Source organism: Panthera onca, chromosome C1 (assembly GCF_046562875.1).
Source record: "Panthera onca isolate mPanOnc1 chromosome C1, mPanOnc1 haplotype 2, whole genome shotgun sequence".
Classification (NCBI taxonomy): Eukaryota; Metazoa; Chordata; class Mammalia; order Carnivora; family Felidae; genus Panthera; species Panthera onca.
Window position 1 is genome coordinate 43,406,597 of NC_138346.1, and position 19,877 is coordinate 43,426,473.

The 19,877-nt window shown below is 39.4% G+C and overlaps 1 protein-coding gene across 3 annotated transcripts; it reads right to left on the reverse strand.

Moving 5' to 3' along the window:
• Positions 1–7,237: 7,237 nt before the first annotated feature.
• NABP1 (nucleic acid binding protein 1) lies at positions 7,238–19,855 on the reverse strand. Of its 3 annotated transcripts, none has more exons than XM_060622459.3 (6): positions 19,740–19,855; positions 18,684–18,822; positions 16,009–16,080; positions 14,270–14,345; positions 13,746–13,812; positions 7,238–12,503 (listed from the first exon to the last, which is right to left on the reverse strand). In XM_060622459.3, the coding sequence occupies exons 3-6, from the start codon at positions 16,068–16,070 to the stop codon at positions 12,334–12,336; spliced, it is 375 nt and encodes a 124-aa protein (XP_060478442.1). In that variant the 5' UTR covers positions 16,071–16,080; positions 18,684–18,822; positions 19,740–19,855; the 3' UTR covers positions 7,238–12,333. The 3 variants fall into 3 exon arrangements, with proteins under 3 accessions (XP_060478442.1, XP_060478440.1, XP_060478441.1); XM_060622457.3 differs by lacking the exon at positions 19,740–19,855 and adding an exon at positions 19,123–19,732; XM_060622458.3 differs by lacking the exon at positions 19,740–19,855 and adding an exon at positions 19,617–19,731.
• Positions 19,856–19,877: the final 22 nt, after the last annotated feature.

Sequence of the window (19,877 nt, forward strand, 5' to 3'; positions counted from 1 at the left end):
TAGGCCTTGTCTGTAGAGGGCGCCAGAGGGATATTGGAAGAGGAAGCACCATCTTTTCGAAGTTCACCGTCCCTGCCTGTTCCCATAGTTGAAAGCAGCTACAGCTCATGAGAGCACAGTGACGCTAGTATTTCTAGAGTTCTGCTAGTATTTCAGCTAGCTTCCCAGGGGGTCTCACAGGTGCCCCACCGGTGTCTTCCCATGGAGTTGGATGGCCACCCCTAGCTGGGGCCACCCCAGTGAACTGCTCTGCTATCCAGTGGACCGCAAACTCGACCTCTCCGAGGAGATCTGGATCTTGCCATTGGAGGGTGACTGGGAGAGGGGGCCTTGTCCCTTCCTTGTGTCCTCTGTCTCTTCCCTGGGAGTAGTGGCTGCTCCTTGTATCTCTTCTTGTTCTATTCTTTAGTGTTGGCTTTACCCCGTTTACCTACAGTTAATGTTACTAATTAATAATTCTTTATATTAAACTCTCTCCAAACTACTTGTGGTTTCTATTCTGACTACATCAACTACTACAAAATGTAATTCCAAAAAATAAGGACTCTTTCAACACAGCCACAAAATCATGTCACACTTAATCATCATCTAATTACTGTTCAGATCCTCCAAACTGTCCAATAAATAATTTGTATTTTCTCTCCAATTGTTTCTTTTCCAATCAGAATTCAAATAATTCATTTGACTGATGTTTCTCTTAAGTGCCTTTTCTACAACCACCTGTCCACGTTGCCCTTGTTTTCCTTATAATTGATTTGTTGAAGAATCAGGGCTGCTGGTCTTACAATTACTTGTGGTATTGCTCAACTCGATCCTCTGTACCCTGTACATCCTATAAACTAGTAGTTATATCTAGAGACTTGAATAGATTCCAGTTCAATTTTTTTTTGAAAGAATACTGGTGATGGTATTTCTCATTGCTTCATATGAGGAGGTACATAATGTCTGGTTGTCTTTTTTTTTTTTTTTTTTTTTTGATTGATCAGGGAGATCCTGAATTGCCAACAAGGTCTATCAAGAAGGTTCTCATCAATTATTCCAAAATGACTTTAGAAGTTACTATTTTTTCTTTTGAAGAAAATGCCTTTTGACTTCATAACAATATTTCCCATTCAAATTTATAATTATATTTAGAGTTTATAATTTTACTTAGCATCTTTGATTTTCTCTCTCTCCATGATTCCTAATAGCATTAACAAAATTGTGTATTTTATTTATCTTGAGTATATATACATAATTCAGAATAACAATATCACTAACGATATCTCTTCCTAATTCATTTTTAATTTAGGTTATATCCACTAAGAATGCATAGACAAAGGACTGTGTTTTTACAATATTTGAAATAATTCTTCTCTGTTGTGGCTAAACCACCCACAGAAATTTATTTCATTTTGCTTTTGCTCTAGATATGTATTTTATTGTGATTTTATGTATATGGGTGTGTTGTATGCATCTATATGAAAATCATTTCCATGATTCTAAAGTTATATCCACAACACAGAAGTATTTAGTAAAGTCTAGCTTCCATCCCTGCTCTCTTCCTTTTAAGAAATCACATTTTGGGATCCCTGGGTGGCTCAGTTGGTTAAGCGTCTGACTTCAGCTCAGGTCATAATCTCATGGTTTGTGGATTCAAGTCCCAAGCCAGGCTCTGTGCTGACAGCTCGGAGCCGGGAACCTCCTTTGGATTCTGTGTCTCCCTCTCTCTCTCTGCCCCTCTTGCCCTCTGTTTGTCTCTCTCTCTCAAAAGTAAATAAACATTAAAAAAAAATTGTAATCACTTTTTATTAGTTTGAAAATTCTTTCATTTTTAAAATTTAAAGCAAATATTCACATTCCCTTTTTAAAAAATTTTTTTAATGTTTATTTTTTGTTTTTTTTTTATTTTTTTTTTTTCAACGTTTTTTATTTATTTTTTTGGGACAGAGAGAGACAGAGCATGAACGGGGGAGGGGCAGAGAGAGAGGGAGACACAGAATCGGAAACAGGCTCCAGGCTCCGAGCCATCAGCCCGGAGCCTGACGCGGGGCTCGAACTCACGGACCGCGAGATCGTGACCTGGCTGAAGTCGGACGCTTAACCGACTGCGCCACCCAGGCGCCCCATTAATGTTTATTTTTTGAGAGAGAGGGAGAGAGACAGAGTTCGGGCAGGGGAGGGTCAGAGAGAGAGGGAGACACAGAATCTGAAGCAGGCTCCAGGCTCCGAGCTGTCGGCACAGAGCCCGGCACGGGGCTGGAACTCATGAACCATGAGATCATGACCTGAGCTGAAGTCAGACATACAACGACGGAGACACACAGGCACCCCATATTCCTTTCCTTTAAAAGAAGGTGGTGTACTATATGTACTATTCTATAACTGCTTTTTTCCACTGAATATATTCTAAAAATCACTTCACAAAAAAGTGTGTAGAGATTTCTATTGCACCTGCTTAGTCTTCCACTGAGTGAACACAGTGAATATAATGTAATGTATTCAACCATTCTTGAATTGGTGGGCATGGGTTGTGTCCACTCCTTTGCTCTTATAGGCAATGCTTCAATAAATATCTTTTTATGTTTTTGCCAATGTATCTTTAGTACTGTATCATTTAGCTTTGGCTACCTATAGCACACTACCTCAAAACTTAGTGGCATAAAGCAACAGCATTTATCAGCTCAAGAGTCTGTAGGTCAGCAATTTAGGTAGGCTCAGCCCTGTCCTTCCTTCTGCTGCTCTCACTCATGTGACTGAAGTCAGCTGTCAACTCAGTTGGAGCTGGATAGTTCAAGATAGACTTATTCACACATCAGGAGGTTGGCAGGCAGTCAGCCAAGGTGCCTCAAGTGGCCGCTCATCCTCCAGTAGGTGAACTGGCAACTCATTTATACGTTCTCATGGCACGCTCAGGGCTCCAAGCCCATTAAGAGAGAGCAAGCCCCAAAGCTCAAGTGCTTTTCAATTTTCTCCTTGCATGAAGTTTGCTACTGTCATAGGGCACTGGACAAGCCCATTGTCATTGGGAAGAGGAGACTACCTAAAGATCGACAAACAGGCATGGGTATTCCAGCAGCCTTTGCAAACAGTTGGCCACAGAGATAGAGGCAGGATTGTTGGGTCACAGGGCGTAGTCAAATATGAAATTGCCAAGTCCCGCCCTCAACCCTAGAGATTTAAACAGTTTACATTCCCTCCAACTATGAAAGTTTCTTTTTTATAAATTTTTTGAACATTTTTATTCATTTTTGAGAGACAGAGACAGGGTGTGAGCAGGGGAGAGACAGAGTGGGAGGGTTGGGAGGGGACACAGAATCTGAAGCAGGCTTCAGGTTCTGAACTGTCAGCCCAGAGCCCAATACGGGGGTCGAGCTCATGAACTATGAGATCATGACCTGAGCCGAAGTTGGATGCTTACTACTAAACCACCCAGGTGCCCTGAAAATGTTTCTTATAGTGTCACCAAGAGAGTGTGTTTTCAAACTTTTATAATTTTGCCAATATAAAAGTGAGGAATGGCATTTTGTTTAATGTTTATCTTTGAGAGCGTGAGAGACAGAACACGAGTGGGGCAGAGAGAAAAGACACAGAATCTGAAGCAGGCACCAGGCTCTGAACCGTCAGCATAGAGCCCAACATGGGGCTTGAACTCACGAGCCGTGAGATCATGACCTGAGCTGAAGTCAGACGTTTAACCACTTAACCGACTGAGCCACCCAGGCACCACTCAATAACATTTTAATTTGCATCCCTTATTATGAGGTTTAACATTCCTTTCATATGCTTAGAGGCCATGTGAATTTTGTGTGAACTGCTTATATTTTTTGTCCATTTTTCCAGAGTGAGTGGTCATCTCTTTTACAAGCTTTTAATATATCAGGAATATTAGCCTTTTTTCAGTGGTATAAATTACAAATATTTTTCCCAGTTTGTCTTCATACTTTTGTAACCATGCAAATGTAGTCAAATTAATCTTTAATGCTTCCAGACTTTGAGCCATTGTTAGAAAAGTTTTCTCCATTCTCAAATAATTCACCCATGGTCTTCTAATATTTGTATGTGGGGGTGCTATTCAATTATCCCATTTTCCCTATCGAGATACCACCTATATTGTAGACTAAATTTCTTTAATTGGGTCTGTATTCAGTTGATGTATAAAGTATGACTAAGCCAAAAATAAATAAAGTATGACTAATCCTAGGTAAACATGTGAATTAGTCAAATTCTGTATTTCTATTCTCCATCTTCCCCTTCGCTATAGCTGAATCTGCACTCCCTTTTAAAATCAAACTCCACCTCCTGTCCAGCACTGTCCGGTGAGTGAGCAGCAGTCTCCAAGCTTCCACATCGATTAAGTAGTTAAAAGTATAGGCTTCGTTGTGTGGGTCTTTGTCAATTTCTGGTAGTGTGATATGAAATTACTCAATCCTTCTAAATCATAGTCTCTATTGGTAACATGAAAATAGCAAAACCTCCCCCACACGTTCATTTAATTGAGATAATCTAGGTGACTCACTACCATTGTACTGGCTCATAGTAAGTACTTAATAAATTACAGGTAGCCAATTAAAGCGGAGGAGAGGACCCTTAAGCACTAAGTGACAAAAAAAAAAGTATCTAAGACTGGAAAATATGGAGCTTAATGCAGAAATAGCTTTGTTGGCAGCGATTAATATATGTCATTGGTGGGTACACTTGCATGAGCACATGAATAAGCTGGGAAAAAACACACAATTATATGTTTCATTCAGGAATGCTTTTCTATAGACTGAATAGTAGGGTCTTTGCTTGGCAAGGAATTTATACAACTTTGAGTATGTCAACACTGAAACGTTAACTATGAAAAGAAAGGGCAAAACCCTAAGGGGCAGAAGGCACTTTCGGACAACTCATATCTTAAGAAAATTAGAGTTTTTAGAATCAAAATCTGAATAGTTGAACACCTGACCTGAAAACACTGAAGTTCCAGTGTATCCCTTCTACTCCTGGCATTCAGTGTACCTTCTACACCTGCCACTTCTTATCATGTCCTGCCAGAGGCTCCCATCTCAACTAGAACTGCTCAGGTCAAAGTGGTATACCCCAGGTAGCCAACTCCTTCCAGCCACAGTCCTAGGACTGAAAGGCATCCTGCCCAGCTGGTCTTCATTCCAGTAGTTTCCGTCTGAAGAGTCTAGGATGCCAAGTATAAATCTCGAGGCCAAAAAAAAAAAAAAAAAAGATAGTAAGGGCAGAGCTGGAGCTAAATTGAAATAAGGGAACAGGGTAAAAAATACCAAGGTCTTGGGATTACATTTTTGAGATGTGTGAGAGGCTGGGTTTGGCAGTACTCTGACATGGTTGGAGTTCTTTAACTCAGTGAGGAAATCTAGAGCCGACCTTGGCACATATGAATTAAGCAACAATGGCTTTTTAAATATCAGAAGAGTGAACTGCCCCTGGGCCTTGGGAAGAGGGGTTAATTTAGGAAAGTGCTTGAGAAAAGTTTCTGCAGTGATGGCAACATTCTGTGTCTTGATAGGGGCTTGAGTTACATAGGCATGGGCATTCATTAAAACTCACAAATGTATACCTAAGATGTGTGCATTTCTTTGTATGTAAATTTTACACTAAAAACTGCAAAATATTGAACTCTAGTGAATAAATATTCATGATGTCTGCTTGAAATGTATTAAAAATGGATAAATGAATGCTATGGATGTGATAAAACCAGTCTCAGATATTAATGATAAAATCTAAGTGGTGAGGGGTGCTTGGGTGGCTCATTCCGGGGAGTGTCCGACTTTGGATCAAGTCATGATCTCACAGTTCCTGGGTTCGAACCCTGCATCAAGCTCTGTGCAGACAGCTCAGAGCCTGGAAGCCTGCTTCAGATTCTGTGTCTCCCTCTCTCTGTTCCTCCCCTGCTCACACTCTGTCTCTGTCTCTCTCTCTCAAAAATAAAGATTAGGGGTACCTGGTAGCTCAGTCGGTTAAGCGTCTGACTTCGGCTCAGGTCATGACTTTGCGGTCCCTGAGTTCGAGTCTCCACATCAGGCTCTGTGCGGACAACCCAGAGCCTGGACCCTGCTTCGGATTCTGTGTCTCCCTCTCTCTCTCTGCCCCTCCCCCACCTGCACTCTATCTCAAAAGTAAATATTTTTTAAAAAATTTGTTTAAATAATTTTTTAATTTTAGTGGTGAATGTACAAATGTTTGCTCTATAACTTGTTCAACATCACTGTATATTTGAAATTTTTCATAATAAAATGCTGGGAAGTTACCCAATGCTTTATCAGAAGCAAACAAACACTCTGCCCTCTGGGTGCACAGCAATTCTGAGGACTGTCACTGGGAATATGGAATTCCTTCCAGTGTACCCTCTGCCTTCCCCTTGGCCATTGACCTCCTCTGTGGCACACACTCTGGCCCGCATGTCCTCCCTCTCCCTCTGCCGTTTCATAACCACGCCCTCACCCTCTGGGCAAAGGTGAAGGAAAAAACAGCACAAGGTACCCAGCTATTAAGATCTTTGTGAAGACTCAACCCTACAGTGCTGTCATGGTAAACTGCCAGCATACATACTACATACTTTTCTGTGCCCAGAGAAGGCTGCAAAAGCTTGACTATGTGTGTCACACACACACACACACACAAAGCCTAATTGCGATAACTAATATAAATTGCTTAGTATTTCAGATATAAAATTATAGAAAAGATTGTCTTCTGACAGCATGAAGAAAATGATGAGTATTTGCCTTATTTCCACTGCTCATGGAGAAAGAGCTTGACATTTTTTGAGCCCCAGATATGGTTGCGATGTTTTTGCATCCATTGGCTCACACAGCCCCATTATCCTCATTTTATAACAAAGCTCATGGTCATGGAGCCAGTACATAGATCTAGGACTCAAAAACCAGGATCTCCTCAGCTCAAAACTTTTTCACCATAGCACATCGTCACTGACATTTAAAATAGGTTATGTCCTGCAAAGCTAACGTAACTACAAGAACAACAGTAGTCATGGGGCCAGGACTTTACAAAGAAAGGTACTTTCATATTCTACTTCGCCCGTTTTTACCAAAACACCACCCACCAAAGGGTATTTTTAACAGTTTACACTAGTCAATATATAGTTTGTCAATATATAATTTTTACATTCTGCTGACAAATAACAGAAAATCTGGCAAACTTTTCCGTATTTTCTATGGCTTTGGGGGGCAGTTTGGGGTTTAAGAAACCTGGTTAACTGAAAGGAATTTACTCTTGATGTCAGTGTTGCTAGTTCATACGTTAAAATTAAACAGTCCAACTAATCCCTAGTGATCTTCTGTATCATGCTCAGACCATCTGACAAAAATTCTTATCCAATGGAATGGAACCTTTTCCCCACGTGTTAAGCCAGATCCCTAAACTACAGAAACTATAACCACCCAGTAGATGGCACTAGTTGTGCAGACTACTCTTTTTATTCCTTTTCTATCCTTAGTCCCAGGACCTAGGTCAGAGATCTTACTCTATTAGGGTTGTATCTGAAACAAGACTAGCCCCACATAGCAACCAAGTAATGCCTTGCATGTTACTTGTGGAAAATATTTAGCTGCCCTTGTACAGAACAAGACTGCCATCCTGTAAGTAGTGGGATCTACTGGGCATTTTTAGGAATGTTTACCATGCCTCAACCACCCTACTTTTCACTTTGGCCAGCCTCACTCCACGTAATCAAGTAGGGGGCTGAGGAATGCTCTGGGAGATAAGAGGAAGGTAGAAGATACTGTAAACATGTACTTTGCTGAGATAAGCAATAATAAAATCTACTTGTAAAAAATTCAACAGAAACCTAGGGTGAAAAAGCTTTTTACTTTTAGGCCCAAATGAAGCTAGGTGACTCCATTATAAATAATCTGATCTTAGTATGGACATAATTTGAATAGTTCTATTTGAACCTAATTCAAAACTCAACAATGCTCACATCTAAGAGGCCATACTCAAACCCTACTCTGCTTGGGACTACCCTACTTTACCCATCAATTCTGTGCTTTGGAGACATATGCTTCTAAGTACAATTTTCCCATGTTTTACAAACCAGAATTTTGGTATATTCTAGCTTCACAATAATAAATGAAACTAAGGGTGTATGGAGATATGCATGTGCCATTTCAAAGCAAAGTTATTTCTGTATTGGGGGAAATGTCAAGGGCAAGACACAAAAATCTTCAGGGTCATTATCTCAAGTGCTGCTCTACCAGACCTACACTTACAAAGTCCCCTTCTGGTCCAGCAGGGAACCAATTCCTAGTCCTAACAAGTTCCTGGGGAAAATCTCCTACAACTGGCTTATAAACCATTGCTTCAGTTTTACTCAACATACAGTCAACATATGGACAAGACACTGAACTAACTCTACGTCCAAAAGATTTTGCTGGAGTAAAACAAAATTTTTTGGCTGAAAATGGTAAAGAACCGGTTTCTAAAGCCAGGCCAACTCCTTACGTTGAGGTTGTCAGTAAGCACACGTGATAGTGAGGACTGTGGGGTCTATTCGCAGTTCAATAGCTAGTCTCCAAGCTTTGGGTTGGCGTGGTCCTAAAACTTGGGGAGTCACACTGCAGTTGTGGGTTACCTACCGAGGCCTCTCAAAAGGCTGAAGTGTCTACCAGTCAAACTTGTTAAAATGCTCATTTTACTGCATCATACCAGTTACCTCATACTGGTAAACAGCCCTTAAAAACATCTTTGGGTTGAATGTTCTTAGTGTGAAAAGTACTAAATAAATGGCTTATTAGGAACAGTCGGACTTGGTTTTCTCCAGTCTGTTTCTTACTTTGTGATCTGTGCTTTGAGAAACATCATTAGACACTTTCAGCTCAGAAACCTGGAGTAATCTGGTCACAATATTTGAACAAAAGTCTGGTGTGTGCCTAATAAAACAAACTTCCAGGAATTGGGAGAAAAGTTGAATACACCTGGAAAGCAAAATGTTTTTCCTAAGCTTCTCCCTGAGGACCTAACAACATACCATTCATGGCAGTGCTGTTTTCCAAAGGTCACAATCAGATTTCCTCAGAAGCATACCTTAACTGTTAATCATTAGGACTTCTTTGCGAAATGTGGGAGTGTTTTAATTACCCTGACATTTAATCGTTGGCTGAAACCTGGTTTCCACCACAGCCAAGAACATCTGCTTTTACCCGTCATACAACCAACTCCTACCAGAGAACCGTCACCCTCTTTTCTATCAGAAACGTAAAGACTCATCAGATAGGAAAGGGGGGCAAGTGCTCCATGTTGATACTGCCTTTTCCATGGTTTTCAAGGTTTGTTGTCTCTAGACCCTTTCAAATACATTAGAGAAAAGGGTCTTAAGAGTCACAGCAGCCTAAATTTGCTTGGAGCAAACAGTAATCACTTTCTAACAGAAAAGGAAAGTCATTTCAGTAACTGAAACTCCAGATCTATATAAACTTAAAACTGCCGTTGTGTCTTCACACTGATGTAGAACAGTCAATCTGTACCTCTGAGAAAACTTTTCAGGACTAGTTAACCAGCTACCTCTACTCTAAAGATTCTTTTTTACTAACCTCCCATCTGTTTGTTTTCAGCATCATCCCTTTGGCATTATATTACTCAACCCAGCAAATTAAACATTCTTTCAAAATGTTAAATGATCAAAATATGAGTGGCAAGTACTCAGTGCTACAAATACTCAGGGCATCAAATTAAACTGTCCTCAAAGCTAAAGCAGATTCCTAAAACTACAGGAACAAAGCAAGAGCTGGTAATAAAAAAGGAAATCCTGTGTAAATGCCTAGGGGAAAGCACACTGCACCCTTCACTATTACCCATCATCTTCTGGCCTTACGAACTTCTGGATCGTAGTAACAACCCAATACTGGCCCAGAGAGGAGGGGCCAGCTGGCCGATGACACTTCAAACCTCTTCAGAACTGTTCTGCCAGAATGAAATGGGACCCAATCCTAGCAGCGTGTATTGCTATACTAAATGATTTTTGTTTTCGGTAGGTGTTTAAACATTTAAAAATTCACAGGTGAAAGCACCAGGAAAGAGGAAGGTAGAAAACTTTCTTCCTCTTCTTGATGAGTACCGTCCAAGCAGACTGGTAGGGCAAATATTCATTATGGATTGTAATTCACTTGGGTTTTGAAGGCTTCCCTTAAGAAAAAAGAGATTTGTTAATAAATGATAAAGAACACAGAACAACAAGATTAAATTACTGAGGCAAATGTCAGTTACAAAAGTAAAAGCTTAGATCTTTCTCTATTTAATATCCATGTTAAAGGGTAACAGTATTTCCACACCTAACGCTGCATTTTTTTCTATTCTTGAGGTATGATTAGAGGACAAACATTTGACTGCCTATTGTAGCCAGAAATGATTCTGATCACTTACATGGAAAATCCTCCATAACTCTAGAAAGGGATGATATTACTTACTTGTTTTTTCAAGTTGTGGAACTTAAGGCTCACAGGTTTTAAGTGTCACAATTTGCCTACCATCATAGGTGAGGAGACAACAGGGCTGGGATTGGAAGCCCAGCAATGAGCTCAACCTGAGAGTTTACTTTTCAGAAACTCCAAAATTCTTCCTTTTAAAATCATCTTTAACACTATATTCTCCCATAAACAGCTTACAGTATTATCGCTCCTACCGCTACTTAGATTTTAAAAAAGGTCTTTTTAGTATTTTAGTATTTTTTTTACTTCAAGCGTTTGTAATTTTGTGAACATCTTAGGTAAATATTAGTCACAAAGCCAAATTAGCTACAATCATGAGTAGATTAAGGAAAAACTTCTAGCATACATAAACCCCAGTTACTGAAGTACTATGAACCATAAATAAGTTCCTTGAGATTAGTCATCATCCACCTCTAACACTCTCCACAGTGCCTAATATGCAGCGTGTAATGAAATCGTTAGATACACTGAATTAGGGTACATGAATATTCTGGCGCCAACTTTTATACTCAAAGGCTATGGAGTTCTTAATAAAACAGAGTCTACTTATTTTGTGACTTAGGTAGGGGAAAAAAGACAGTGACAAATACAGAGCTAAGCAGTAGCCAGGCTGAAGCAACCATTACAACTACGGTAAAATGTGCTGGCTCTCCATTGCAAATCATTCAAAGAGCAAAAATAAGGTAGGTCTGTTAACATTAATGCACGTTTTATTCAAGAGATAGTACTGAAGAACTGAATTCTAACAACAGAAAAATTTACCAGTTATCCACTCTACAGTAAAAAGTGGAACTGGGGACCACTTAAAACACATAAATAAATTCTACCTTTACATTTCTGAATAAAGCTGTATTCACTTGAGAGAGAGAGAGCCATTTAACTTTTGCTGATAAGGCTTTGTGAATTGTGTTCAGAAACTCTGACAACACACACATACATACACTCTTCAAAGAAGGCAAGTCCCTAGGATTTTCACTCCAGGATGAGTTTCTGTAAGTACTTAGGACTCTCTGACTTAAGACTGCATATTTCTACACGAATTCAATTTGAATTGCCTTCATTCTAATGTCTATCCACCACAATTTTTAATAATTAAATCAACATTTATTATGACTTTATAACTCCCTCAAATTACATGTTAATATTTGACATGGTAGTTTCAAAAAATAAATATTCAAGGCCTCAAGTTTTAAATTTTCCTTCAGTGTAATGCGCAAAGTAGATAACAAATATTAATAGGACTACCCTAAAATAAATGCAGCTTTCTTATAAAAATTACTTGTTATAATACAGTTCCCATTCTATTCTGTAATTCTGACAAAGAATGTATTTTTTGGTAATAAAACAAGAGTTTAGAATGGTTCAGTCCTTGGAAAACCTTAATGGCAGTCACTCAGTGAAGACATCAATCATTCCTAGAGTCCCAACTCAAAAATTGCTATTAGCATTGACTGAGTTTTTGCGTTTTTTTTTAGTGGTTATTGCTTCAGTTGGCAATACCTGAATTTAAGACAAAAGAACATCTCCCACTAAGCCTTATTTTAAATATTACAAAATGTATACAGAAGATAGACTCATAGAGGCTATGATGCTGATGTCTTAAGTAACTCACCCACGAAATGGGTGCAGGCTTTTTAGAGGATAACCATAGATCTTCTGGCTCTAAAAATAAATGCCCCTACTTTTCAGAGTGTTCCCATTCTTCAAATTCTTCAACAGGAGACTTGAGCAGCTTAACAGTTTTGCTATAAAAACAAACCACTCTTGTTACCAAACCAAAAACAGAAAAGGAAACCGATAAAGGACATAGTTTTCACAGTTAACGATAAATAAAAGTGCAGTAAGTGTTCAAGTAGGGCATGTAGTTTAAAAACTACATGTGAGTATTTGGCATAGGTCATCTTTTAAAGGCTCTCCGAGGGTCCCTGCCATTACTTATTGTGGTCACGACTGTTTGATTATTAGCCGTTCCTTGTAGCTGTGGATTTGTAGGTCCCCGGCCATTGCTTCTACCAGCATATGAAAATTGGCATCCCCTTGATTCCGGGCCAGTTTGAACCCCATTTCCTAAAAGAGAATATAAAAGTTCATCATCATTTTCAGACACTGACCTAGATCTACAGAAGTACACCTATCTGAAGTCCTAACACACACTATTAATGCTAACAAGTAGTATTAGAGAAAACAAAGGCCTTTATTGTTAAACTACTGGAAAAAACTCAATGTGGGCTCTAGGTTTTTCCAGATGTATGATTACTGTAAATACATTCACTTGATGCTGATCAGCAGGGAGACAGAAATAGATGATTGGGCAATAGAATGAAAAATTAGTAGAGTACAAAAGCAAAGGTAATACGCTGCCTACATTGTAAGGGAAAAAGAAAAAAAAAACAAAGGGGAAAATGGTGTATGAACACTGGCATTAGGTTCAAACACGGTTAATAATACTTCAAAAGAACAGTGTAATTCTAACTTTGCAAAGAAAAGACAGCAAGGTTTCCCACAATGTGATGATCACCAGCTGTGCCAAAACACGCAGCCCCAGGTCAAATAAAACTTCAGCCACCCTAACAAACTCCAATCCCAAAGACTTTTCCTCAATTATTTAAGAATAAAAACTTCAAAAGGCCTTTAACACAGCTGTAAGCACCATTAACATGACATTTGAGAGTATTTGAGGTCTTTGTAAAGGCGATTCTTTTAAAGAGGCAGCTATCAGCAAGTGAAAAATTAAGGTCGAGCTATTAGTCTAAAGAAAAAAGGCTTTTGGTGTGCCAAAATGACCAGTAATTCTGCATCTATTAAATAACCACTAGATCACAGAAATTTTGTTTAAAAAAAAAAAAAAAAAAAAATCGATGGAAAAACATCTTATGCATCACCAAAACAGATTTCTTGTTATTAGCCACTGTTTAAATATAGAATGTGCTCTGGAGGTGGGTGGGGGGATGGGCGGAATAGAGGGGATTAGGAGTACACTATCTTCATGAGCACTGAGCACACATGGAATTGCTGAATCACTACACTGTACACCTGAAACTAACGTAACACTGTATGTTAACTACACTGGAATTTAAATTACACAAATAAATATGTGTGTAGAAACATTTTTTAAAAATGTGCTCAATAAATTAGCTGAAGAAGGTATCTGCTATCTAGACAATCAGTTATTTAGGAATTCCCTGTTAACCAGCACTTCCCTTTTAGTGCTAATCTGCGCCTAAAGACAATTTTCTTCTAAACCTTTCACAGGATACAGTCTCTTAATTCTTAACATCTGATCACAAATACGAAAAAAAAAAATCTTACCCACTGGTCCAAATGTACCTGTACCCATATTATTATTCATGGAATTATTCTTCTGTTCATTTTGTGCCTAAAAAATATGTTTTTAATTTAACCAGTTGAAAATCTATTAAAAAATTATTATAATAACATGTTGTATCCACTCTTTAATTGTTAAAGCTTTTTTGTTTTTGTTTTTGTTTTTTTTTAATAAATTTTTTTAAAGATCTACCCAAGTCCATTCAATGTTAACATTCAGGAATATTTCCCAAATCTTTCATAGCTCCTGTTACATCTTACTGTATTTTCCTGACATTACTCCCTACTCCTCAAAGTACTAAATGGCATATATATTTAATACATGATACTAAAGATACATATACAGACTCACAAAACATAGAGAATAAAAATACTTTAAGAAGATTTTTTTTTCAACTGTCTTCATTATACCCTGGGTACGACAGGGTTGGACACCTAGTCACAGAATTAGAGTACCCAGTCGAAATTAGCCTAACCATAAAAATAGACTATACGTGTGGATTAATTACCCCTCTGCTCTGTTGTCCTCGATAATCTGGGTTGGGTTCACTGAAATTTGGCACTTCTGAATAAACCATACAAAATCTGAAAGAAAATAAAGCACAAAGTTAAATGACTTCTAAAATAATCAACCTTTCTTCATAGAACATGCATAACTGATAGGAAAGAAGAATTTAGGTGTCAAATGAATTAACCAAAAAGCAACATGCTAACTACTTATACAACAAAAACTTCCAAAATGCTATTTTGTTCCATAAAACCAAGTAGCTGAAAATATCCAACTGCCTACATGTATAAAACATTCTATTTTTTATTTTAATTCTGTACTGCAAAAAATAAATCACGTCAAAGACCAAAGACACAGAAACACATCTTTGTGCTGTTTTTCCATATAGGCTGATGCCACTGAACCATGTTTAGGGTTCCAGAGTGGTTTTTCCAGCAGTGGTGATGGATTTGCACTGATCCATTCACACACTCTCATCCAGTCCCTCTTTTGACCAATCACTGTGAATCTGCAAAGATAATCATTCACGGTTAAGAGTGGAATGTGCAGGTATGAATAAAGACAAGTGGCTATAAAGACAAGTTTATCCCAATGCTTCTTGTAGGTCGACTATGGCATATATTAACATTACACATAAGCATTTACTTAGCTCCTCACCCCATAAATAAGAAGTTAAAATCAATTTTGGCAAATCCTAGACTGACCTTGTCAGTCACTAAGAACCGATTGACCTCCAGTGGTTCTTCACTTAAGTGACCTCTATTATTATAAATATTTCTGTACACATGAAGGTCAGGACAAGATCCTAAATCTGTTGATAACAACGATGCTAAGAGCTTTCAATAACATGTTGCTCTAATACTATTCTAAAAACATAAGTGAATTCTAATTTTTCTCCTAGCAAAAGCAAAATGTTGTTTCTGATCTTTAAAAGCCAGCAACATTGCTTTATCTTTTCCAAACAAAGAATCTTATCCCTGTAGTGTGGAAGAGTATCTCCCCCACAACCCTTTTTTCAGTGCCACGTGTGGCTTCTCTTTAAAAATATCCTCCAATGTGATGGGCATTAAGTAGATATCTAAGCATTAACCAAACAGAATGGACTAATGATCTGGCTCATTGCTAACACAATACTTTATGAATACATCCCAAATGTCTAGGCTGAATTACCTTTACACCCCTAGAGAGGATGGTTCCTCCAAGTCAGGGTGGAGATTACGAGGGTAGTAGTGTATGGAAGCTCGCATTGTGGCTGCCTGTACGGTACCTAGACTGTGGATAAATACAGGACTTCAATTGTCATCGCTGTAAGTCCTTTTATCACGAGTACAATTCACCCATAAATGAAAAGAGATAAATTTATGGCCTGAAACCTAGCTTCTTACCTAGCTTCTTATTTGGCAATTCCCTAGAAGACAGAACTTAATTCAAATGGCACTGTGACACCTGAAAGCTGCACATTCCCAAAGCCTACAGAAATGGCCCCAGTGGAGCTCGTCTCAAGTGCAACTGGATTCTCTTTGCTGGGGAAAATGGACATTCTCAACCACACGAAACAGAATAGATGGCTATTAAACTGGTACATACGTGTAAAGTGGTTTCTACAGTCTGCTGTTGAAGGCATTCAGTATACCAGTCAAGAAAAGCCAAGAGAAATTTATTACGGTTAATACCTACCAGTTACTCTGTAGATATTTTATGCAATTTATTCAATTATAGGAAATGCATTTTAATACTTACTCCCCAATTTTTTGAAGTTCTCCACCCCTTCCAGTATAAAGTGTCAAACACCCTTTCCACATGGAGGCATACCTAGACAAAAAAGAAACATCAGTTCTATAGAAACACGTGTACGTCCTTCTACTTAAGTAAAACTTTATCCTTTGGTTTTTTTTGCATTAGGGTTAGGTGGAGATCAAACTCAGTGTTTACGGTAATAAATCAAATACAATTCATCTCATTTTGATTGTTACTTACAAAGGAATACAACGAAAAACAACTGCCAAATTCTGACATAATTGTCTTACCTATAACTACCCTTAGAGAGTTGAAAGTCTTTTTTGCAAGGTAATAAGCATTGTTCTACTCCAAAGATCACATCTTTAGCCAATTAACAAAAGAACTTTCAACTGTAGAGATTTAAGCAGAAATTATTTTTCAATCACAGAATTTATAAAAATCAACACCAAGTGTTTACTTTTACACTCATTTACTTGGTCTACTCAGAAATTAATAGTTTTTCCTCTGCCTCCTTAAAACACATAGGGTAGATAAGCTACCGAAAATTTAGTAAAATTTAATCAAGGACCTTAAAAAAAACAAAACCCAATCTCTCACCTATCTGCCTTTCCAAATCTGCAATTTTTAGCATCAGCTTGGCTGAACAGATTATTTATTCTGATCAACTTTGAATGCACACAGCATCATTAAATATTCCTACACACAAATCTAATAGAAATGTAAATTAAACATTATAAAATCAGTCCAAGGTTTGGTTTTCAGTTGTTCTCCATACAACTACAACGGTAACCTTATGACTTAGAAGGGTGAATTATAACTAAATGTTGTTTAAGTATAGTGACGGTTCCTCTTTTAATATAGGTTAATAAATACTTACTAGTTCCATACTATATATTCCTCTTTAGTAAGGACGTATTTATTACAGACTCCAGCACACTCACACTGTACAAAAAGTGACTTGGAAGAGACAGTGCACTAATATTTCACCTTGGTAGCATAAAAGTTAATGCATATTGAGAAAAAATTGGAAGTTACTACAAGTAAACATTTAACTGGCACTTGTGTTTTGGGAATGAGATCAACATTAGCAGGGTGTCCTGATAAACCTATGAATATTCAAATTACCATTATTTAGATGTACGCCTTTCCTCGAAAACTACTTTTCTTAGATACAACCTGAATTTAAGGGCCTTATAATAAACAGGCCAGACTCCGCTGGATATGTTATTTTAGTAAGTAAAGTATAAATATTTCCGTTTTACAGAAGACGAAGTTAAAGAAGTGTATTAACCTCAAGGTCACACTGTAGTTAGGAAACAGTGGAGTTTCTTTAGTTTTGAATTTTCCTTTAAATTATATTCCTTGAAATTCCTGTATAAATACTATACAGATACTGAATTTAGTTTTTCCACAAATTTTTTGAGGGCCACATCTATGTGTTTTCCGTGACTACAAAATATGAAATATCTGAAATGGGATGCTGTTTACACTGTATAAGATACTTTTAATCACTGGATGAGAAATACTTTGGCAGCCAAAAAAACTTTAATTATGCTAATCCTCACCACACCCTCACAGGCAGGAATTCTTTTGTGTAAGCTACAGATATGGAAATTTAAAAGACACGATTAGTGTCCTAATGAGTCACTGTATGAGAATAAAATGTCTACGTTCTGACTCTCACTTCCGTCTTTGATGATACTCTGCCTCACTTCCTGAAGATGTTGTAAGGCCTGGAAGATATTATCAAAGGGCTCTAACCTCCTCCATTCAGGGTGATCCAACACTTCTCTGAGACTCTATTTACTTTGCCAACATCAATCTCCGCCCACTTTTCTTATAGTTGTGACAAATAAATTCTAATTCTACTGACCATAGAACGTCCAAAATCCATTTCAAGACCCTTTTCTGACCTTATACCTTCCTAATTTAAATACCTGGTAAATTTTTAGAGGCAGGATAATTGCCAATCAAAAAACAGACAAAAAAAGGTGTGCTAAATTATTTTTGAAGGCCAATCAGCCAACTGAATCTTTTGGATGGAGGTAGCAGAGACCTCTTTCTGCCAAACATTTCCTGCATATCATTCTGGTTTTTGTACTATGCTGACCTTACAGCAATAGGCACAGGAAATTACTCTCCAGAATGTGCCTTCCAGATACTGTCAACTTCCCCTCTTAATATTTACATCCGAGTACAAATTTGACACACCACAAAAACTGCTAAACTGTTCAACTACAATCTTATGTCCTCACTGTCTAAATAAAATATAGGCAGGATTTCAAAAGTCACTAAAAAGGGGGAAAGGTTGGAAAAGAGCTGACAACTGTATTCAATAATTTGTGGGGGGAGAAAAGTATTGACTATATTAATTTTATCAATCTACTAAAAATACTCAATAATCCCCGAAGAGTATTTAAAAATCTACTTAACCTCTAAACTGAGCAGGGAGTGGGTTAGATTCCCTGGTGAAACTGAACACTTTTACTGGCGAGGGTATTACATCCCAACGCTGTCCACTATCTAAAGTTAACATCCAAGGGGCTCAAAACTGCTTAGAGGCCCACAGAAAAGAATGGAACTCCAGAACTTGCCAAGATCCCCCATCAGGCAATGATTCGGCAGACTGCTATTTTGGAAGCATTCTCCCTCTTCCCCATTTTGTGCACACCTACCCTCTGGTCAACCGAATAATATCCCCTGGCTGTATAAGACCTCCGATTTCATCCCACACGGAAATAGTGATGCTGCCCGTTTTATCTGCTACTTTGCATGATCTCACTTCATGGCCGTCTTTGGTTTTGGTCACGCGTCCTGTGAAGATTTAAAAATCACAAGGGGGGAAGGGGTGTATTAGATGAGGACTTCCAGAAAGGATCTAACTCCTCCTCCGGGATCAAAACGCAGTGGAAAGGTGGGAAGAGGTCGAGTCCCGGGTTTTCGCTGCAGGTTGGATCCGAGCCCCGGCGGGGGCCACCAGGGCCACGTGGATGGGGGGAGGGGAGGGGGAACGGAGGAGAGGAGGAGGGGAGCCCCCGGCTAGCAGCGGCGGCGCCCTTCCCTCTTGCCCCAGAACGCAAGGGGGCGGAGGGGTGCGCTGCAGACCCCACTTACCTATCTCCAGGACAATAAAGACGACATTTAAGTTTTTCAGTCCGGGCTTAATATCTTTTATAAAAAGAGGTGGGTCGCTGACCCCATTCATATTGAGGCAGGTGCGGCTACGGCTGCGGAGACGCGTGTGGGCAGGGAGTGGGACAAAGCTTCCCACCCTCCCGGGCAAGGGCGAGGGCGCAGGGGAGACTCTGGGCGGGGGTGGCGAGAGAACGGGCAGAAAGCGGTTAGTCAGGGATCACGGAAACCAGCCCAGACGGCACTGAGTCCAAAAAAAGGAAGGAAAAAACCGGGCTCACAAGTTTAAAAAAGAAAAAAAAGATGAACTAGTCCACACGCAAACCCCGCTCCCAACGGGGCGACAGGAAGGCAAGCGTGCGAACCACCTCCTTTGGGTAAAAAGGCAAAAAAAAAAAAGGCAGCGAGGGGACGTCTCTGCCCTGAGTCCCCCTCACAGTCACAGCACACACAAACACACACACACACACACACACCACACGCGGGCGCGCGCCCAGTCTGTTCCAGGCTTCGAGAAGAGACAGACTGTGACAGCGAACCCGGAGCGGAGACCTAGCAACCGCGCACTCAGCGTCCCAAACAGCGACTGCCGAACGCACCCGCGCGCAGGCTGGACCCCAACCCCGGCCGCCACGCCCCTTATGACGTCACGTAGCGTCGGCACGCCCGTCGCCCGGCCCTCCGGGCTTGTAGGAAGAGAAGCGAGGGGTCCGGAACCGTCCGGCGTCGTCCGCGCA

What these genes read in the sequence shown, in the direction of transcription:
- NABP1 (XM_060622457.3), bottom strand. Translation starts at nt 19,213, where the DNA reads ATGAATGGGGTCAGCGACCCACCTCTTTTTATAAAAGATATTAAGCCC. An exon ending in GAACTTCAAAAAATTGGGGA is followed by an intron (nt 14,346 to 16,008) that starts GTAAGTATTAAA and finishes ATTTTCTTTCAG; the next exon opens with ATTTTGTATGGTTTATTCAG. An exon ending in GAGGACAACAGAGCAGAGGG is followed by an intron (nt 13,813 to 14,269) that starts GTAATTAATCCA and finishes CATATTTTTTAG; the next exon opens with GCACAAAATGAACAGAAGAA.